This window comes from Arvicanthis niloticus, chromosome 14 (genome assembly GCF_011762505.2).
Source record: "Arvicanthis niloticus isolate mArvNil1 chromosome 14, mArvNil1.pat.X, whole genome shotgun sequence".
NCBI classification, from domain to species: domain Eukaryota; kingdom Metazoa; phylum Chordata; class Mammalia; order Rodentia; family Muridae; genus Arvicanthis; species Arvicanthis niloticus.
Genome location: NC_047671.1, coordinates 56,905,166 through 56,928,212, shown reverse-complemented (window position 1 = coordinate 56,928,212; position 23,047 = coordinate 56,905,166). Strand labels below are relative to the sequence as shown.

The 23,047-nt window shown below is 42.1% G+C and overlaps 1 protein-coding gene across 1 annotated transcript in view; it reads left to right on the top strand.

Moving 5' to 3' along the window:
* The window catches only part of Pik3c3 (phosphatidylinositol 3-kinase catalytic subunit type 3), a 72,471-nt gene that overhangs the window by 26,087 nt on the left and 23,337 nt on the right, over positions 1-23,047 (top strand). Inside the window, exons 10-19 of the mRNA XM_034518535.2 lie at positions 842-1,027; positions 5,185-5,339; positions 5,836-5,926; positions 7,050-7,117; positions 13,107-13,212; positions 14,566-14,682; positions 18,323-18,454; positions 19,696-19,824; positions 20,406-20,475; positions 22,317-22,381. Coding sequence (XP_034374426.1) covers positions 842-1,027; positions 5,185-5,339; positions 5,836-5,926; positions 7,050-7,117; positions 13,107-13,212; positions 14,566-14,682; positions 18,323-18,454; positions 19,696-19,824; positions 20,406-20,475; positions 22,317-22,381 — 1,119 coding nt within the window. The remainder of the gene's footprint in view (positions 1-841; positions 1,028-5,184; positions 5,340-5,835; positions 5,927-7,049; positions 7,118-13,106; positions 13,213-14,565; positions 14,683-18,322; positions 18,455-19,695; positions 19,825-20,405; positions 20,476-22,316; positions 22,382-23,047) is intronic.

Below are 23,047 nucleotides of genomic sequence, written 5' to 3'. Positions count from 1 at the left end.
AAGGGCTTTACATTTTGCCTGGGGTGCTGCCAGGAGACCTGGCTTTAGGGTTTAGTGTGAGGAAATACGGAGTGTGCTTTTCTGAAGTCAGTTGTGTATTGTTTGTGATGTCAGCACTTGGCCTCTGCCAAGCAGCCATGTTCACACTTGAGGACATGGTATTGCCGAGAAGTAAGCCTCTAGAAAAATCCTGCTGTCTGCCACACAAATTGCTCATTCTGTACCTAGCTCTCTTGCAGTTTGGTTTTGAGTGTTTTGAATTTTTATCTTTGGTTTTTGTTTTAACTGAATGTCTCTTTAAGGAGTTGCTTCTTAGAGAGGCATCCTGGTGTCTGTTTTATCTTTTAGAGTGTGTGTACCAAAGCTAAGGAACTGACCCTTACCAGATACCAACGAGACCAGTGATGGGATCTCACCATGGCTTGTTGTGGTTTCCTTTAACACTGTTGGTATTACAGAGCTAAGTTTTGTCCAAGGCATGTTAATGTCCATGGGACTTGCCTCACCTGTTCCCTTGTCTTGAGGCCACCAATATTTTAAAACTAGAAAAACAGATTAAAAAAATTTATTGTGTTCTGCAATTTTTTTTTATCTTGGAAAATATAAAGTTACAGGGAAGGTTTTTGGTTTTTTTGTTCTGATGTTGTTGGTTTTTTCCTGTTTTTTGTTTTTGTTTTTGTTTTTTGTTTTTTTGTTTGGTTTTGTTGTTGTTGTTGTTCTGCACTGCTGCTCTAGGACCAAGATTCTTCTGTCAAGGCCAACTAGACCTCTGCCTTTACCAGAGGTCTTTGACTTGGCAATAGGATATAGTTCCTAACTATTAAATCTTTTCTGACTCTAGGCTCTGACAAAGTTCTTGAAGTGTGTTAACTGGGACCTGCCCCAGGAGGCCAAGCAGGCACTGGAACTTCTGGGAAAGTGGAAGCCAATGGATGTAGAGGATTCCCTGGAGCTGCTCTCCTCTCATTACACCAACCCAACCGTGAGGCGCTATGCTGTGGCCCGCCTGAGGCAGGCCGATGACGAGGTACATTCCCCCTGTTGACTGTTCTACCGTACATTTAAAGTACCTAGTCTAAGACTAATCACTGGTTAGAGACTCCTGCATGTGTGTGCTGTGAGAGATACAAGATTTTCTGAGGGAGTATATAGACCAGTGGGTCTCAGTCTTCCTAACACTGTGCCTCTGCTACAGTTCCTCATGTTGTAGTGACCCACCCATAAAAATATTTTTGTTGCTACTTCATAATTGTAATGTGCTGTTAAGAATCATAGTGTAAATACCTGATATGTAAGATTTCTGTGAAAAGACCCCTCATTCCCTGTAAAAAGACCACTGAACTCCCAAAGGGTCCCAATCCATAGGTGGAGAACTATTGTTACATGCAGACAGACTAGATAGGTCTCCAGAAGCACTGACAGTATTTCTGCCAGGGCTGCTGTGAGAGGAAGTGCATTCAGGCTGTCACGTGATGGTTTTCTCTCCCAGGGCCTTCCACTGGCACTAGAGCTTCTGTTCCTCTGTCTGGAGAAAGGGGTTCTAATGCAAAATGCTCTAATGCAGCACAGCAAGGGAGTAATTCAGATCCGTTCCAACTCAGTATACAAGAGGCCACATTAGTCGTAGCCCTGCAGAGCCTGTAAGCTCTTGAAGCCCAGAGGTGCATGGCCATCACTCTCTTTCAACCCCTGCCTTAAACGTTAGTTGCTGGCAGTTGTAAAATATCCCAAGATAGTCTTGCATCCTCTGGGTACCCACAGTAATTGTAACTTTCATGCTGAGTGTCCGTATGCACCTAGCACTGCAGAGGAACATTAGTTGACACAGGTATTGTTAGACTTTGCCTTAGTAATTCCAGTGAGGTGGACTAACCTGGCAATTTTTCTTGTTTTATAGAGTGAGTGTATTCTTAAATATGACTTACTAGTTTATGCTAACCCATTGGGCCATAAAACACAGTCTCCATCACAATCTCCTCTCTAGTGGATGACTAGGGACACCCCTGACACCCATTTACACCTCCGTGCTCTCTTTCAAATTCATGGCCTTGTTCTTCATTAATTGTTATCTGTATATGCATATATGTGTGTTATGTGTGTGCTCTGTCTGTAGAATGTTATATTTTTGTGTATATATAATTTCAGGCCTCTCCATTTAGTTTTGGATAACTAAACTGGATTGGATAACTAAATTGGATGTGCTTTTTCTCTTACCGGCTGGCTGTGAGTTGGGTTTTCCATGTTCACTTCCTTAGGATGCATGACTTGCTAGAATGACATACAGACTGAAGAAAATACTAATGTTTATTGCCTGTTAATTAGAAAGGGCATTTAAGGGAATCATTGGGTGAAGTCCTGAGTCCAGAGCTTTCATTCCCATGGAAGTTGAGGTGTAGCATTGTTCTATGTGAGGACACATTCTTCGTGCTATTGTTTGGTGTTCTGGCCTCATGTTGACATGAGTAATGAAACCATTGGCGATTGGTAACTACAACTGCCCTTTTGGACAGGCAGGTCTAACTTCTGGACATTAATTCCTTCCACAGTGTTTAGAATAGCTGTAGTTTTATGAAACCTTTACAAGAATCTTAAACTTAAGTCAACATAAGAGACAACAGCTTTATGAAGTTGAGCCTTTTTGCCTGGCACTATGATTTTATACTTAGGTCTCTTACAAAGTTCTATGTAGTTTATAGATTAAATTATATCTGACAGTTGTGTTGTTACTATTACAATGTATTCACACATTTATCGTTCATTAGGTAAAAGCCTATTTTTTATCCCCTCACTGTGTCTCTTTCTGGTTCTTATACATACTTCCTGGGCTCTCAGATCTCCCGGGTATAAGGCGATACTGGGAAAGCTATGCCTCTTTTTCTCTATTGCTCTCCTCTCATTGCAGCCAAGGACAAATCATGTCCCAGCTCAGCCTTGCTTTCACTTTTATGAGAACACTTTTAGTGTCTTCCATCTGATGTATGTTTAATGGTCATTTCATTTAATTCTTATTGTTTGCAAAATGGTTCTTTTTCTGTAGGCTTGTGTTCTGAGTGTGTGAGTGTAAACCAGGAAAGCTCCTTGATCACCTTTGTCTCTTGTTCCTATCATGTTAATCTGCATTGTGATGTATTTTCCTAGGGCTTTACCATTCATGTAATTGTAATATAAGTCTCTTAATTCCTTTATGAGTTTAGTTGTTTTTAATGATTCTATTTAGGAATGGTAGAGTGTTGATTCTTACTCTTATGTGGTTCACACAGAGAAGTTGTGCATAGGAATTGAGTGTGGAATGTGTTTGAGACACTGAAGCAAAGCTGTTTTATTCCAGAGAGTGCACAGCATGAGTACAGGCAGGTCACAGCAGCAGAGTGTGGGAAGCCAGAATTGTACATGCACGGACAGTGATGTCTGTCTGCAAGCACAGAGACTGCCTCTAACACAGCCTGGCTTTCTGAACATGCAGTACACTTTGGGGAAGGTGGTGAGCACTACACGTATCCTTGCTCCAGGGAAATTTCTATTGCATGGACTTAGGTAGAAATCTGATTTTATACACACACACACACACACCCTGCTTGGGGACTTTATTTTTCAGCATAATGAGAGAGCAGATGGCTTACTTAGTATTAGCATTAATTTATTTTCATACAGTTGAAAAAAATGTGTTGTTTGAATGTGCACTACCAAATGTCCAGCAATTCGATGGGGATACGGGACTTAAAGGAGGGGCATTTTCCTGCTCGCTCTTTCCTGGGCAGTTCAGTGAGAAGCAGTTCTTCCGCTTCACTGGCTGATTCTTGTCCATCATTGGAAAACATTTTCTTTTTAAAAATAACTTTTTGTTTTTAGCATTTCCTTAATAGTGCTGGAAAAGAGCACATTACTACATCTATAGAGACACTCGGCATTCCCTCGCAAGCCCTAGACTTGGAGGCTTCACGTTAGAGACACTCGGCATTCCCTCGCAAGCCCTAGACTTGGAGGCTTCACGTTAGAGACACTCGGCATTCCCTCGCAAGCCCTAGACTTGGAGGCTTCACGTTAGAGACACTCGGCATTCCCTCGCAAGCCCTAGACTTGGAGGCTTCACGTTAGAGACACTCGGCATTCCCTCGCAAGCCCTAGACTTGGAGGCTTCACGTTAGAGACACTCGGCATTCCCTCGCAAGCCCTAGACTTGGAGGCTTCACGTTAGAGAACATTCAGACGAAGAACGACTTCTTGTTGTGTTTAGCTCCAAGCTCCTACTGACCGCCAGAGAGCAGCAGAGGGACTCAAACTGAGATACTGGTGTTTCAAGCCCTTTCTTTGTTTTTTGGGGGGTTTTTTGTTTGTTTTTGTTTTTTGTTTTTCGAGACAGGGTTTCTCTGTGTAGTCCTGGCTGTCCTGGAACTCACTCTGTAGACCAGGCTGGCCTCGAACTCAGAAATCCACCTGCCTCTGCCTCCCAAGTGCTGGGATTAAAGGCGTGCACCACCACCGCCCGGCTCAAGCCCTTTCTTTAACCAGAGGGTTAGCATCTGCTCACAGTCTCTCCCATGTGCTTGTTTGAAAAGAAGGATAGTGGGGTGTGGTAGTGGGAGCCAGGGGCTTTAGAGGGGTCTGTGGGATATCTCAGAGAGTAATTGGAGGAGGAGGAAGAAGAGGAGAAAAGAAGGAGAAGGGCTCCAGGTTATAGAGCTTTTGAGCTTTTAAGAGTTTTTAAGGAAAAGAAGAACAAAAGTTGTTTCAGAAAGGATATCCTGAGACAGAAATTCTTTTGAAGATGTGAAGTGTATTCTCCAGCAGTCGTAGACATGGGGTGTATTTGATGATGTGCTGTTAACAAGGCCCTTCTTTAACCCCTTAGTTTTCTCTGTGGCAACCATCTCAACCTCCCTCCTAACTTCTCCACTTTTCTGTTCTGCTGTTCAGACAACCCTACTTAACAGAAATCACCCACTGGCCACTTACTGTGGCCTGCACACTCTCTACTCCCTTTCTTTGACTAACTTGCTTTATGATTGTGATGGTTTCTCCAATATTTGCTGTCCTGGTCTTTTTATAAATAAGGACACAAGGGTGCACCCAGCAGCTCAGTAGCTTCATGTCGTGCCAAAGGCAACAAATGGAAGAAGCCGAAGTCATGTGTTTTTCCTGACTGCTGGAAATAAGTGTGTCTCTTCTTACTTCATTTATTTCTAGGATTTGCTGATGTACTTACTGCAGCTGGTCCAGGCTCTGAAATATGAAAACTTTGATGACATAAAGAACGGTTTGGAACCTACCAAGAAGGATAGTCAAGCTTCAGTGTCAGAAAGTCTGTCAAATTCTGGAGTCACTTCTGCAGAAATAGATAGGTATGGCCATCCAGGGAAGATTATTTTTAACAACTTCTCTGTTGTCATGTTAGCCTCCTTTCCCTTTGTACTGTTGACTTCTGCCTTTCTCCCCACACGTACCACATGTGTGTACATGTATGCATAGATTACTAGAGTTCAGTCTCCTGCCCACTGCCTCCTTAGAAGACCTGTGATACCGTCTTAGGCCTGCCTTCTCCTAGTTATGCAAACTTCCTATGTTACATATTTGTTTACATGGCTCTGCTTTCTCATCTCAAAAGTCAGGATAACAGGCTGGTGTGGTGGCGCACACCTTCAATCCCAGCACTTAGGAGACAGAGTTCTGGTCAACAAAGCAAGTCCAGGACAGCCAGGGCTTGTTATATACACATCAAAAAACAAACAAACAAAACAACAACAATCAATCAGGATGGCAATAGCAGCTCCTTACTTGCAGATAAAAATGACTACACAGGATTTTACATGTGGGTTATCTCTCATATTATGTTTTCAGCTCTCAAATTATAACCAACCCTCTTCCTCCGGTGGCCTCTCCTCCTCCTGCATCTAAATCAAAGGAAGTTTCTGATGGGGAAAATCTAGAGGTGAGTAAAAAGCTTTTCAAGATTTCGGTGGAATTGGTGCTGTCAGTAAGCTTTCTATGTTGGTCTTTAAGACCTTGGTTTGATTAATAAACCATTGTAACTTTGTTCAGTAATGGGTTATGGTGCATGGTTATGATGTTTACCCTCACTTAATGTGCTGGATATTGCTCCATTTATTTTATTGGTGTTCTGGGCATATAAGTGGGCTTAGATGTTATTTAAAAATAAATTATGTTTAAATATTCTATTAGGGAGTAGGATGTTCATTTTAATATATTAATGAATGTTAGTGCAGTTATCAGTATTTGTGATTGTACTATAAAAATGTATGTTTCTATAGAATCATATACTAAGCAGGTGTTTTTAATTCATATAGACTGGTAGACTCATTTTTGAAGGGAACAGTTCTCCTAGACTAGTAGTTATCTGAAAAGATGCACCAGGTCTTGTGTGCGTGTTGAGGACATGAGCGTGGAAGAGCTGAGGTCAGAGGGGGAAGTAGGCAGTCATTGGTGTCGGGCCTGCAGGTCATCACATGGCTTTTCTTAAAGCTGATGAAATAATTGAGATAGAGAGCTTGGCAGCCTTAGCTTCTCTGGGAACACCTGGTCATGAGACAGGACCAGGCTCACCCTCCTTACCACCTGGCTTTCAGCTGTCGGTTGAACAGCTTTTAATGTCCTCCTGACATTTTTCTTGTGACTGATAAACTAACATTTTCTAGGCTGACTGGTACTCACAGAGTTCAGATAATCTAAACCTTAATAGAAAGGTGGGGATCCTTCTGAGTGATGACCCTCCCTTCCTCTTAGGCAGCCTCAGAAAAGTAACAGTATCCTACAAGGTATCGGCACCTTCAAGTTGTCTTTCTCAGTCACCTGATATCCTGGTGAAGAGAACCGGGAACTCCATATCCTCTATGTGCTGTCTTAGTTTGTAGTCAGTTTGGTACAGTGGGTGGATTGTAGGATGGATGGGAGAGGTGGATGATGGATGGATGGATGGATGGATTGGATTGGATGCAGCTGTAACTTCAGATGAAAACTGGTCCAGCTTAGGATCTCTCATTGTTTTCTTTCTGTTAATAACAGATGGTGATATTTCTTTCTTTTAATTTTTTCAGCAAGATCTATGTACCTTCTTGATATCAAGAGCCTGTAAGAACTCAACACTGGCTAATTATTTATACTGGTATGTGAAAATAATTTTGTTTTGTATCACCCATTTGAACTATATTTCTTATGCTGTAAGCACAGATGATTTAAGATGAAGGCCATCACCAAGTGCCTCGGTGCAGTGCTCCTGCCTCTGTTTGCCAGCTGTGGTCACAGAAGTCAGTGTCATCGTAGTCTTTCTAACACGAGTTTTTCAAGAGCTAAGATGTAAATGACTATGATCCCTCTCCCCAGGTCGGTCGGTTTTCCTTTTCTGCTACTTAAGTAGTATATAACACTTTATAACTTTGCAAGAGTGTATTTTACATTATTTACCAGACAACTAGAATCCTACAAAAATAGAAAATTGAAATTAAAATGATGTTCTCTCATTTTAAAGATGAAAAGGCTGAGGCAGAAGGATGCTGTAACTGAACTTGTCAGCCCCGGTTACAATAGACTGTCTGCCATTTCTAGAGCAGTCTGAGTCACCATTTCCTCTTCCCTGTGTAGTTACAGGAGACAAGGATAGCCATGATGGTTTACATGAATACAATGCAAAGCAAAGGTACAAAGAGGCCACTTCCTGTACCAAGGTAGTAGGAAGTGTGGCCATAGTATTGAGTACATTGAATGAGTGGGAAAATCACTGGGATTATATACTGACAAGTGAGTCCTGTTCACTTTTGCAGAGGATCTTAGGGCACAGCCTGCTGGGTGAGCCTTCTGGAGACCTCAGTTAACTATGAAATGATTTCTGACTTCGTCTTATACTCAATTTATGGCCTTAACTTAAATGGCACAAATTAATGGACGTTCATTCTGAAAATTCCTTATTTTTTTAATAATCATAAGGCATTTTGCTGTTTTTAAAGTACTAAAAGTGCATGTTATTTCAGACTAGGTCTGAAAAGCCTGATGTTTCCTTTCTCAAAAAGGAAGGGAGTCTGAGCACTCATAGAGAACACAGATGCCCGGTCTGTAGAAACAGTGTTGTTGAAGCCTCTATGGTTTGCTCTACCACTAGAAAAAACTGGTATTGATTACTTTAATGACATCAGTCATGGTCTCCACTGAACCTGTGTGTTTTCCACACGCCCAGGGGCTGAACTGCTAGAAGCAAAGTATCTCCATGTGTCTACTTCAGTAGTTGAATGTAATATTTGTAAAAACATATTCCCCCACATAAAGATTAGGATGCCCTTGAAAATGCATTAAAGAACACTCTGGTTAGCTTTAAGTACCAGTTTTCCTTCTAAGAGTTTACTTACAAATCCTCATATTGCCAAATTGCTATTTTGATTTAATAGAAACCTACAGTTAATGGTTTTTGCGTTCCTATCTGAATTCTTTAGTGTATTTCTGTTCGCACTATTACAGAAAAAACATTTCCTTGTGAAAAGCTAAGTAAATAGTCAAAGACTAAACGAGGTAAAAATTGCAGGGAGCATAAAACATAGACAGCCCCATTTTCCACTTGACCCGGCCTCTGTGGGGTTCCCTACGCTGTCTCTGATGCACTGCACAGTCTCTCCAGTTTTGGAAGGCTAACTGTTCTTTCCATTGTGCATGCTACATATTTAGAAATATTCATTAGTGGAAAAAAACATTGATAGTGATGCTTGGCTTTGATACTCCTATTTTATAGAGTGTATGGTAATTATATGAGAAATTATTTCTAAGTTTTCCTAAAGTGATCTAGCTTCCTGTGAACGTGAGCCAAGTCTCTGAGGATGGAGAGCTTCCCTAAGCTTCCAGCTGTTCTAACAAATGAATTTAAAGTTCAGTCACTTAAAATAAGTAATTTTACATTTAATTCATCATGCTGTTTTCTTCTGAACACCCTAGGTTTATTTTGCCATTTTTCCTCCCTTTCCAGTAATTTCAGTAATATTTTTGCTATCCCTAAATCCTTGAGGGGCTGATAACTATGCATACAACCCCTTTAAAATGGATAGCGCCCATGTTTTAATACACAGAGGGGAGTTCTGCCTCTAGTCTGTAAAATGCTGGCATCAGAATGTATAAGTCTATGCAGTTTTATATTTTCATCGTCCTTACGTGTGTTGAAAGTGAAAGTCAACTATGGATGCTGTGACGTGTTTTCTCTAAGTCCTAAGACCTTTCAAAGTCGTGAATGTTAGTTACACCACTAAATGAAATTGTCACAGAAGAGTGAGCCTACTGGTGTCATCTTATGTTGAGTACTGGATAAGTTGTCACATTTTCCCTTCAGATGACAGCTCTCCAGGAAACAGCATGCAGGCTCTGTAGACTAGTGTATGGGTGTGAGAAGCCGAGTGTGAAATGCTTATACTCCGGATCTTTTGGTCCTCATCTGGCCATGGAGATAATGCCCGTGTGTTTTAGATGGCTCATTTCTTATTCAGCAGAACATTGGCTTGAAGTACTAGAAATGTGTTTAATTATGGAGATCACCCTGCATCTTCAAGCCCTGGAAGCTTCTGTAGCTGTAGTATATATTTAACACTGAAGTTAGGGGCTGCTGAATCAAGTGGTATGCTCTGAGGACGTGGTCATGCTCATTTGTGAGTGAGTTTGCTACTTACGTGCATAGGAAAAGAAACAGCACATACAGTTTGTGTGTGTGGGGGGGGGGGCCGCATAAGCAGCCAGGCTTAGGTTAGCGTGATAACAATGATTGTGAAGCTTGCAAACACTCTTGTTCTGACAGTCTTATGTGCAGTTCTCATGTGACTGTGCATTCTGAAATACCATAATAGAAGATGGGGGTTTTCTTGTTTGTGTCCTGGCTCGGTCCTCTAGAACAGAGCCGTCCTCTAGCCTTGTTTAAGTGATCCTCAGAGCTGTTTCTCTGCCCTCGGTACCTGGGAGGAAACACTGAAGTTTGAGTCTAATCTGATTTGTTATTGCTTTTGTTATTTCTTGAGACTAGGTCTTATGTTAAAATCTGTGCTGGTCGAGGAGTCAAGTTGCACCTGTGTCAGCCTCCCAAAGTGAAAGGATTATAGGCATGCGTCATCACAATACCTGGGGAATTGGCATTCATTCTAATTTAAGACAGTCATGTGTCCAGTGGTGGTTGTAGATGTTCCAGAAGCATCTCTAGTCCTTCATACCTTTATTAATTTTTAATTTACACTCTTGTTGAGAAATGATGTACTATACCTAGATCAGGTTCAATTCCTCACAGCACTTTCCTGGAAATTCCAGGCCTCAAGCACATCTGCTGCTGTGGTATAGCTTAGCTTGGGACAGGAAAGAAAATAACACCTACCTATTTTGGAGCAGTTATCTGTCTATAAGGTCACGTCAGATACACCGCAGTTTCTGAAAGCATTTGAGGTATGGCATGTCCGTCAATGCTAAGAACTGAACATGAGGATCGCTGACAGACGGGGAGCTATTGTCAGTACCACTGCCTGGAGGATCCCACTTATAGAGGAAGTCCAGGAGCAAGGTGCATAGACTTTCTGTGAGTGGAGAGAGGATGGGAGGATGAAGAGACAGGAAAGAAAAGTGTCTTTAGCGTACGCTGCCATATTTGCCAAATCAGAAAGTTGGTGCTTAGCAGCATCAGAGAGGACTGGCCTGCCCAGAGTAGGAGCACGTATCCAGAGATGTGGATGGAGCCTCGAGCTTGGGTAAGCACAGCTATTTGACGTAGTTGAAAGGGGGAATGATGATGTTTCTGCTATTGTAGGTAGGACAGTTATGGTATTTTAAAGAGAATATGAGTGTTGTGAAGTTAAGGAATAAGAATGTTCTTGTTGGAGTTAAAGAAGTGGGACCCTAGTGTGGAATTCCCATAGTGGCAGTCCGGCTGGTGCAGAGCCATCATGTGCATTTAGAAGAGACAATTAACAGGCCGCACTGAGTGACCGAGCACAGGCATGTTAGGGACAGGTGGAGGACCACAGGTGGAGCACGGGTCTGGGTGTGTGAGTCAGCAGAGAACACAGTGCCCACATGGGTGTGTTAGCCGAGGCTTCTGCTCTCTGATTTGGCTGTGCCGTGCCTCAGCCCTTTTACCCATGTGATGGAGACATAAGTGTCCAGCTTCACTTTTGAGATTTTATATTGAGATTTTGTATTTTATTTACTATGTGAAAATTTTCATCCTAAAGCTGTGAGGGATTTATTGACAGAACATTCAGTAATTAAAGAAAGGTTTGATTTTATATACATTATTTTAAAATACTGCACTGTCTTTTTTAAAGGTTCTGGGGCTTGAAAATCACTGTGGATAAATATGAAACTGAGCTATGTAATAAAATGGAAACTACACCTTACACAAACAAAAGATACATAAATTCATATTGTAGAATTACCATTCTTGAGATTTTGCCTAAATCAATGGCATTGAAGTCAGTCAGCAAGAAAGCTCATGTACTCCCACCAGGCATGAGCCTGCTGAGGGTAGAGTGAAGGAGAAAACACGAGTGCTCCTCTGGGTGGCTGAATGGACTCCTGCAGTCATAGTATGTATAAAGGATAACAGTCTGTGTATGTGACCAGCCAGCTGACAAGTGTTATCAGTTAAGCGGTTTCTACGTTTCTTGTGGTTTTTGGAGTTGGAGTAGAGTTGAGTAAGCTTGGCAGAATAGAATTCTTCCAGGGCTGACAAGATGCTCAGAGGGCAGGGCATCTGCTCCTTAGCCGGAAGTTTGGATCCCCAGTACTGACATAGAAAGCCAGGCGAGTGGAGGACACCTGTAACTGCCATCCTTGGGGATGAAGAGAGGAAAAGGCCTGAAGTTCAGCAGCCAGTTTTCCTAACAAATTGGTGAGCTCCAAGTTCAGTGAGAAATTCATTTTTAAAGAGGTCAGAATCAACCTCTGACCTCCTTAGGCAGGAGCACATATACGTACAAATGCATGTCTGCTAGTACATACACGTGTTCCTGAACGTATTTGTGTACATTCATATACACACTCACACAATGGCATGCACACATGCAGTAACACATGCGCTCATGCATGTACGTACACACGCACACAATGGGGTGTAGGGTCGGGAGGGAGAGTGTGAATATTTGGATTCTGACATGGCAACCCTGAGTCAACCAGAAGTGCTATCCTGAGAAGTACATACACTCTCCCGTTTTTCACTGTTTTGAGTCAGGGTCTCATGTAACCCAGGCCAGCAGTAAGTACTCTGCCTCCCAAGTGCTAGAACTAGACTTGCCCACCATGCCTCTTCTCTCCAAGTTCACTGTTGATAAACAAGAAGGTTGATGGAAATGTGTTTATCAGGGCCCACTGAAAGTGATTTAAAGTTTCTTTATAGTTTAGCATTAGTAAACAAGAGAGAAGTAAGAAATAGTAAGTCTTACATAATAAATAGAAAAGTAAGAAATATTAAGTGCCATAGGGGTTCTACTTTTTAATTTACTGCATCTATGATATGTGTGATGGTTTGTTACTATCAAAACATTTCAAAACATGTATTAAATTACTTCTTACCTCAGCTTATTTAAATATGTGTGATGTTTATAATCATTCAAGAAATTCAGATTTAGGAAAACAATTTTATTAACTGTCTAAAACAACTTTTAGAATAGAAGCGTTGAAGGTTTTATTTGGGTTTTTGAGAAATAGGTAGAATGGATTGAAAATAAAAAACTCAATTTAAACCTTTAGTCATCTTGCAAAAATATGTCAAAAAAAAAAAAAAGTAGCTCCAGAGAAATTTTCAAAGTAAGAACACCTTTTATTGTGCTAAGTGTGATACGGGAGAGTAATAAGTGTGTTGTGCAGTTACTTGGTGGATATGCAAATTTGATTGACAAAGGAAAAAGGAAGGCATTACTCTTTCCGGGTATTTCATAACATAGTGGAACATGGTTCCAAGGCATCACAGAAAAACGTGGAGCCTTGCAGATTGATGCTATCCCTGGGTAGCATGGAGCTGAAAGGTGTCTGCTACCCCTAACTCGTTTAACCAGGTGTTGATCTATTCTATGAAACCATGCAAGTACAAGACAAGATGAATCTGAGTTTCTCTTACCTTCCAAGCGTCTTAACCCCAGTTGTTTTTGAAGGTATGTGATAGTGGAGTGTGAAGATCAGGACACCCAGCAGAGGGACCCAAAGACTCACGAGATGTACCTGAATGTCATGAGGCGATTCAGCCAAGCCTTGCTCAAGGTACTAAGACACTACACCTGCGTGGCGGGATCTGGCTGGTTCTTCCTTCAGTAATCTTACCAGCTGAGAAAAAAAGTAAAGAGGGAGCTGGGGAGCTGGCTCAGTGGTTACAAGCACTGGCTGCTCTTCCAAAGGACCTGGGTTCAATTCCCAACATTCACACAACAGCTCACAACAGTCTATAGGTTCAGTTTAGGGGATCTGACACCCTTCTAGCCTTCATGGGCACCAGGCATGCCTGTGGTGTACAGATTTACATGCAGACAAAACACTCAAATAAAAACAAATCTATGTTTTAAATAAGAAAGAGATTGATGTTTGTGACACATGAAAATTATTTGAAATCCCAAATTCAATGTTTATAAATAAATAATTGGAACATAGTTACTCATTATCTACTGTGTATTATGGCCTCTTTGTTTGATACCCATAGGTGAATTGTTATTTCAGATTTTTTGCTCTTTATTAAATAGATACTACATTAACCAAACAATGAGTAAATCCCTGCTCCCTTAATTTTACTTTTCTGACCTTTCTTTTTCATCTAGTCTCAGTAGTAATAATTCTCTTGTAGATATTTTACCTGACTTCAATAACATCTTACAGGGCCATTTTCTGCTGCTTTTGCTTCTCTAGAGCAGTGACTGTGTCTGGCCAGCAGAGGGCGCAAGAGCAGAGAAAAACAGTTGACAGTGCTACTGAGCTATTTCCTGGTATCTTTTTACTGCATCTGCTGTTTCCTTTTTGAACTCTTTAAAAAGCTAAACTACAGCTTGACAAATATTTTTAGACAAAGCTTGTGTACAGGTCCTGGAGCAGTGTCAGGCTAACAAACAGATGAGACCTGGATCTCACCCCATTACGGCCTTGCTCTCTCTCTGAGCTTAAGTGTTTTAAATGGGATGATACCATTTTCTCCACTGCACTTTTCAGGCAACTGTGAAGAACAAACTAGAAAGTATATTATGTAATATTGTATGAACTGGGAATTACTGCATGTGATATCTGTTTGCTAAAACATTTGGTCAGCAAATGTTTGCTGCATTTGGGTATTTGTTTTTCAAGAAGATTTCCACTTGAAGCTTTGGAATTGGGATCTTTTTAGCAAGTAGAAGTATTTTAGAGTGAATAAATCTTGTTCTGTCACATGGTCATATACACTAACAATTGCTCAGGACCCAGGTAATTTTCTACCCTAATCTGTTGGTTGTGATTACCCTAGACAGCAGGTTTCTCGTTACTTCTGAGTCAAGATACACAATATTTTTCAGTTTCTTTTTGCAGTTTAGAAGAGGAAAGGAAAGAACCCCCACTGTGAGAGCATAGCTGATTGTCCTCACTTTGCTCCCTTAGGGTGACAAGTCCGTGAGAGTCATGCGCTCCCTGCTGGCGGCACAACAGACCTTTGTAGATCGCCTGGTACATCTGATGAAGGCAGTGCAGCGAGAAAGTGGGAACCGCAAGAAGAAGGTAGGCCACGGGTCTGACAGTGACGTCCCATCCTGCGATCCTGAGTGCTGACGTTGTCTTGTTGGGTTGTCATATTACACAAATGTACATTGTTTGCTTCCTTTTTAGGGACAGTTTCTTCTATGCTCTGTAGCCGTGAATTCATCCTCCGGCCTCCCCGTCTTGAGTCCTAAGTTTAAAGCCATGAGCCACAGTGCCTGGCTGTATATGAACTTCTCATAGGTAGTTACAGTTGCATGAGCCCAGAGCACTGATGATGTGGGATCCTGTTTTGTAAGTTAACACGTTAACATAAGGTGGCACTAAATGGCAGGTTTAGAGGATTGAGGGATTACTTGGTCTAATGTTATAACTCTAGTAAGTTTTGGAACTATTTGTCCCAAAGCACAGTTTCATCTACACTGCATTGCTGTCTTTTATCCTAGAATCTTAGTTGTTTAGAGACATAAGGTCATTTACATGAACATTTTGAGAAAACAGTGGACCAGAGAACAATGGTACCTTGCAGAACCAGTCTGCTTTTATGTATGCTCTGGCTAGCAGCCGTCTTTCTTGTAAGTGGGAAACTTCCACATAATAAACAAAATAGCTAGGCTTCTCCTCTGCAAATGTTATTTTTTCTGGGCCATAACTTTAATGATATGAAGGACATGGTGTCTTCCCTTCTCCTAATCCAGTAAGATAATCATAGACAGATGTTTCCTTGGTGGCTTTTGTCAAAGACTACAACCCATCTGAGGGATATAGATATATAAGATCAAAGATAAGACAGTTTAAGAGTTGAGTCAAGTCTTAAGAGGAGGAAGAAGAGGAGTGAGGAAGAAGGGAGGGAGGAACTGGGGAGCAGGAGGAGATGGCTGAGGATGTGCTCGTGTCTCTAGCAGTCTAAGGTAGTTATAATATCTAGGTTAGGTATTGGGTAACAACGCTAATTGTGTGGACATCTTGTTAATTGAGCATTACCAAATATATGTACCAATTGGATAGCCATTAAATATTAAGAGTCTTCATTTACCAGGTACCACTGGATGGAGGGTATTATCTGGGCTCAGCCAAGCTTTGTGGAGACAGCGTGGGAGATTGGCAGAGCCATCTCCCACACTGGTGTCTCATGGGTGCCAGGGCCGGTGCTTCTGGCTGGCCTGAGCCGTGGTCAGAGCTGAGCAGCTGCAAGAGCATGCTGCCACTCTTGGCCTCAGGCCTTGTCTAGTCGGGAACATGGTGGCCCCATAAGAACAAGCCAGATTGACTGCCACTGTTTTAAATATTATCATCAACACATAAGGAGGTTCTTCTTGAAGGCATGCTATTGCTATTGAAAAGTGGATTATTTATAAACGATTGTTGCTTCTTTACATACTCTTGTACTTTGTTATGCAAACATTTTTAACTCTAGTAGAATTATATCACTTCCCTCTTCCCTTGCTTCCCTCTAGGCTCTCCCAATTGCCCTCCCTTGATCCCCTCATACCCAACCCACACTCAAGTGTTACATATACACATATCTCTGGTGGTGCATAGGGCTGGCCACTCTGCATTGGACAGAACCAATAAGGGGGCTCATTCTTAGGAAACTAATTCTCCTCCCACCAGTAAATAATTAATTGCCTATAGTTCTGTGTCTAGGCCTGGGACCTTGTGATCTTGTTTTTCCCCTTCCATGTTAACATATCCATTGATATTGCTTCAGTTTCTGTCTTATTTATACAACCACTTATTTATACAGACTGTTGTACGGCAGACCCCCTGGTGTTACAGCTCTAGCTATAGACGCAGTGGGGCCTGGGAGAACGGAGCTGATGAAGGATGCAGACTCAAGTCTCATGCAGTAGCCAACTGAACTCAGAGCCTCAGATGACTTTATGCTCTGAGAGTTAAGAAGGTCACATGGGTGGGGTTCTCATGATTTTAAGCTCTGTACAACCACAATGATCAACAGCATGTGGCGGTCACATGTTTTTCCATAGAAGCATAATTGGATAGCAACAAAAAACAATAGTGAGTAGAGTGATGTGAAGTAAACTCACTCCTATCCGCTACAGCTGGAGGAATGTGAAACACATTTCAAGAACAATTGCTTGTTTTGAAGAAAATGAGCTTACAGGTCTCTTGCCAGGTTTTGGCGTTTTCTCACAAGTACTGGAACTCTTTTCACGTGAGTCCATTTTTGGACTGTGTTCCAACACCTGATATTGATCCTTACACTTCTTTTATCCCCCTTTCAGCTACATTCACTGAGCCAAGATGCAGAAGCATCTTGATGTACATGTATCCATTGGGGCCGGGCTCCCCACAGTCAGTTGAGCGATGCATTGTATCCAGTTGTGATTTTCTGTAGTGGCCTCTGTTTTCTAGAATGGGAAGCTTTGAGGGGTGGACTTCTGTGGGTAAAAGGAAAAGACTTGGAATGTAGTAAGGAATTATGCTGGCTTAGCAAAGTGGAGATCGTAGATCATTTTCTAAGATCGATGACCTCACTATTCCCAGGAAGTTGGTTAGGTTTCTGTCCTTTGGAGTAGGCTTTAAGTCCCAGTGGATGACAGTTGTTGCTGTTGTTGGGTGAATGCAGCTTCTTGGAGCTCTGTGCACGTCTTGCCATGCTGGTGATTGTGGCCCATAGGTGTCACAGTGAGGCAGGAACTGCTTAATTGCTTCCCTCCCTTGGCAGCTTGCATTGTATTTCCTGAAAGCATGAAAGCTAGACCTCAGGAAAGAGCTTTTAGGTCAGATCCAGCCTCAAGGTGAGTCCTGTGTCCTAAGTGTGTGGTGTCTCCAGCAGTAGGGCAGAGGACAGCAAGATGTTTGACAAAGCCTCTAGAAACCATATTCCTTTTTTTATTATTATTTTTACTTATTCCCTTCACATCCCACTCACAGCTCCTCTGTCAGACACTCCTTGTACAATCCTTCCCCATCTTCCTCTTCTCTTCTTCTCTGAGTGGGTGTGGCTCCCTGGGTATCCTCTCCCCCCAATCCTGGCATTTCAAGTCTCTTGTGAGGCTAGAAGCTTCTTCTCCCACTGAGGCCAGACAAGGCAGTCCACCTAGAAGAATATATCCCACATACAGGTTTTGGGATAGCCCTTGTTACAGTTGCTTGGGACCCACATGAAGAGCAAGCTGCACATCTGCTACATATGAGCAGGGAGGCCTAGGGCCAGTGGTTGGTGATTGAGACTCTGAGAACCCCAAGGGTCCAGGTTAGTTGACTATATTGGTCTTAGGAACCATATTCTTTTATACTTACCTCAAATTACATTCAACATATATAAGTATATGTATAAGCATATTTATATAAATGTGTGTGTGTGTGTCTGTGTGTGTCTGTGTGTGTGTCTGTGTCTGTCTGTCTGTCTTAAAAGACATTAAATGCCATGGTCTGACAGGACTCCCTACAAGAACCATAGACTAACAGAACCTCCAGACCCAGACATCAGAAACTGCCTTGTGAAGGGTGAGGGTTGTCCTAGTGACTTCCTTGGTTGTCTCTTGGGTGGAGGGCAGGGCCTTGTTGCTGTAGTTTTTCAGGTACTTTTTTGTGCTTTGCAAGTGATGTTAATAGAATCAGTTTTATGCTGTTATATTAATGCTTGGAATGATCTTTCACTTCCGCCTCATTACTCCTTTCTAATTCATTCTAGAATGAGAGACTTCAGGCATTGCTTGGAGATAATGAAAAAATGAACTTATCAGATGTGGAGCTGATCCCATTGCCATTAGAGCCCCAGGTGAAAATCAGGGGAATCATCCCTGAAACAGCTACCCTGTTCAAGGTGAGTGTGATGGGTCTCCACTGTGTCCAGTCAGAGCAGAACTACCGCCGTGAGAGTGCACTGCCTGTGTGCCAGAGCATCCTGTACAGCTGAGCTCACACAGATGACAAGAGCTTCAGCACACAGCATAACCATACCAGTAGCATCTATTGTTTCAAAATGTTTTTTAATTGCTTAAGAGTTTTTATTGTTTCTTTCTTTCCTTGTTTTTTTTTTTTTTTTTTAAAGTTAAGTATGATTGTCACTGTGTTGCCCAGAAGTGGCCTTTAAGTTTGAGTCTCTTATGTGTGTCTTAAGCAGCATGGTGGCGAGGTGCTCTGACAGTGAGCTACAGCTATAGCCTTTCAATTTTCTTAGATTTTAAGTATTTCTTTCAGCTCATCTGATTGGTTTTGAAATTCATGAATAATTTACAATCTTCAACTTAAATACTGATTTTATACCCTGTAGTACACATGTGGCTTTCTCCTTACATTCCGCTAGGAGCTTGAAACACAGTGTGCAAACTGCATTCGCTCGCTCGGGATAAACCAAACCCAAAGGGCCAGTCAGGTGTGATGAGGTCGCAAAAGGATCCTTTTGATGCGAGGTGTTACACGATTCTCTCATTTAAGAGATTTGGGCATATGGCTAACCTAATCTAGATGTTTTACATAACCAAGAGAAAATTCTAAAGAAAAAGCAAATAACTATTTCAGAATAAGGTTCAAAGATATTTGCAATCTCAACTTAACATGATTTTGAGCCCCAAAGATACAAACTTAATGGTATGTAATTGCCATTAAAACACAGCATTAGTGACTTTCATCTGCCTGTTTTGGAATGGCATTCTTTGACCTTTTTGTTTCAGAAAGTCCCTGGAACCAAAAAAACATGGTGAACATGTATCCAGTGTTAGACCCACAGGTGTCAGGCTTGGGCCTCAAGGCTTTCTACTGTCTTAGTAGAGGGGTAACCTTGGTTCACAGAGGAGGGAACAGCTTGAAGACTCTCCACAGGTCACTCTGCTGCTACCTGGCAGCATGGCATTCCTCTGCATTCTGGTCTGATTCCAAAGCCGGGCTGTCGCCTCACTCACAGTTCCTTGCATGGTACCCTGCTTTTCGTTCTGACAGCCAGCTCATTGCTTAAGGTCCTTTGTATCTGTGTGGGTAGCTGAGAGGCGGTATTTCCTTCTGTATGTGGTAGATCTTCATTCATTAACTCCCATCCCAGTTTCAGTCAGTGTCTTTCTTTTGCAGAGTGCTCTTATGCCTGCCCAGCTGTTCTTTAAGACAGAAGATGGAGGCAAGTACCCAGTTATTTTCAAGCATGGAGATGACTTGCGTCAAGATCAGCTTATTCTTCAGATCATCTCCCTCATGGACAAGGTGAACACAAGTCTATGCTGGCAGGGAACTACACTTTAGAACTACAGTGTAGCATGTCCACGTTCACAGACCCAGAAGCATTTGTGTCCTTTACTTACAATGCTGCAAAGCTCAGCCGTCTCCACTGACCTTGACCAAGCTTGTTGTCACTGCAGAGTGGCTCTAATGCAAGTAGGATTGCACATGGCCGTACACCATTTTTCCCCAAAGTTTCATAGTATCGTCAGATTTAGTAATAAACTGAGTTATATTTTTGCTAAATGCCATTCCTGTCTCTGGCTTTTAGAGAAAGGTAGTTCTCCTTTGTCTTTGTTTCCACCTTTCATGGCACTTTCTGTCTCGGAAGGTCAGCGTGAAGCATTAGGAATAATAGTGACGTTTACTGACAGTATGACAGATTCAAAATAGATAAAATGTATCTTATCACCCAAACAAATGAGCTCATTCTGACTCTGAGAGTTAGTGTGTTGCCCTTAAGATTGCTCCTGTCTTTATTGTATGACTGTGCAGTGGTGTGTGTCCACAAGCCTGCTTCCGATGGCATTACATTCATTTCATGTATTTTATCTTTCAATCAAAAGCTGTTACGGAAAGAAAACCTGGATTTGAAGTTGACCCCTTACAAGGTGTTAGCCACTAGTACGAAACATGGTGAGTTCCCTTTGCATCATGATCGCCCTTCTTCAGACCCGGTCAGTAACTTTGCCTTTTAAATTGAAAAATTAAGAAAGTTAGAGCATGAGTGAGCTTATTCGGAGAACTGAAGACTTGTTGGGTTGTCCTTCCCATCTCCCTCCCCCTGTTCTGTCCCCCTTCTCCTTGTTCGCACTATTTCATTCATTTCTTCTTTCATCTTCTTCTATTTCCCTTGTCTTCCCTGCCCTGCTTCTCCTCCCCCTTTGCTGTTTACAGTGATACAGGGTGTGTTGGGAAGATACTTGCACATGTACATCCGAGTAACGCGTCTCCCTGTCTTCCGATTGACTGTAGTTCATAGGATTGTCCCACAGCTGCCTGCACAGTACATTGAGAGTTTCTGTGGCCCAGAAAGACTATGAACCACAAAGCCACTTGGCAAGTGTGTAGTGGGCTGCATTTACAGTGTGTACCGTTTGAGCACACACATCACACTGTAGGTCTTCGTGGTACTGAACTGCATTCACTTCCTACATGCTTTACTTAGCCTCCCTTCCTCTCCCATGCCTGTTTGGAGCTGTCCTCCTCTCAGTCTCTCCTGGGAGTGAGATTCTGAAAGTACAGGTAAGGGGTTTGTGCCCCTTTGCTTTTCTGCAGCACTTTATTTCTAGCCTTTGTTTGCTCTTGGGACAAAGATAAAGAGGAGGCTACTGAACTGAGTTGTGGATTGCTGACAAGCTCCTGCAGCTGTGTCCAGCTGTTCCTTAGCTTGTGCCCCTCATAGGCTTTGGTTAGAAACCGTTGCGTTTCTCTAAGGCTCATTCAGACTGGGATTTAAGATGTTGGGATCTGTATCTGACCCTTCATTTCCTATAAAGCTTCACCTGTCACTGCACCGCTTCTTAAAAACATGGTCCAATTATGTTGTGGCTTTTGATTCCTGTCTAACTTGGGTCTCCCTCCTCAGCTTTATGGTGTCCTCTCATTTATAATGTTAATTCCAGTAAAACTTGAACTTTAAGTTATACATTTGGAGAAAAGCATCTTTTCTTGCGTGTGTGCCAGTTTATACTACAGTATAGAAAGCTAACAAATGCCTGTTGAAGTGAGTGGTTCCAGACTTTTCCCTCTTGTACTCTGCAGGGATGCTCTTTGCCCACAAGGTGTCAGGGCCACTGAATATGGGCCATGTTTGCCAAATCCAGAGATGCTGTCACTCACTCAGATTTACGTGTTTGTTGTTTTATGCTCTTCTCATCCCACGTTGACCAGCCCTATTCTAACTCTCACTGTTGTGTGCTCCAGCCTTCTGGGTCTGGGTTTTGGTTTGTTGTTGTTGCTGTTGCTGCTGCTGCTGCTGCTGCTGCTGCTGCTGCTGCTGCTGCTGCTGCTGCTGTTGGTGTTTGTTGGTAGTCTAAGGAGTTTGCATGGCCCTTCTCTGCCTTTCAGGAGATAATAAGAGGTGGAGTAAGTGGACAGAACTCCACATTTCTTAGAGTGATTTTTTACATTTTTACTGTTGTTAATTCCTATTTGTTTTAAAGTTATGGAAGGTTGCTAGGTTTAAGAAATATAGTTCTTTGTGCTGGATAGAAACACTCCTAGAGAAACATAAATAAATCAAACTAATTGAAAAAAGTTGCCTAGTAATTCTGTGACCAACATAAAATTAGCACAGTTGCTACAGACCTTGCTCTGTAGACAGAAGATTGTATCACTGTGGGGCAAGGTTTGCCCAACAGAGCCTTGGCTTCTCTGGCTAGCCAGCCCAGGTGGACTGCAGGGCATCGGCCTTCCTGATGGGCCTGGGTGTGCCTAGTGTAGTGTTCAATGGACTAATGTTTCTTTCCATGTAGGCTTCATGCAGTTCATACAGTCAGTTCCCGTCGCCGAAGTTCTAGACACAGAGGGAAGCATTCAGGTAAGGATGTCATTTTGTGATCCTCACAACTGATGAGGAAGGACCCTGGTAAATTCAAGTCTCCTTTTTCTTCTTTCTGCAAGCCTTTATTTTCTTCAGACATAAGAGTACTTTGTAGTTGGAGGTTATGCTGTTAGTCATTGGGACGCTCCAGCCGTAGAACTAACTGTAGGTGGCACACAGCGGTCTCAGTATCCATAGCACATTAACTAATCCCACATAGACTAAAGCTTATAGTTGGATTCTGCTCCAGCATGCAGATATACTGTCATTTATTTAGCCATTAATTGATGCACATTTTTAGTTATTTTCAATGTTCATTCTTAAAACAAGTTTACACCAAATGTTGTCCTTAGACATCCTTTGTACAATTGTGCCCATATTGTGGCAAATTTTTAATTTGGGGAATTTTTTTCTATTTTTCTTTTTAATTTTAGAGGTCTTGTGGGGGAAATATGTTTATTTCGTCCCTTAGAAGAAAGAATTGTCTTCTGCACCACTTTGTGGCATTTTTCCATCCGATCCTGCTGTGTGCCCTTTCCCTGTGGCCACACGGGTCGTGTGTGTCTGAGGTTCCCTTAGCTCTCAGTCAGTAATGGTGTTGCTCATGTGTGCTGCCTGTGAGGACAGTTTGCTTCAGGAAAGATTTCCTCTGCTGAGTCCAGC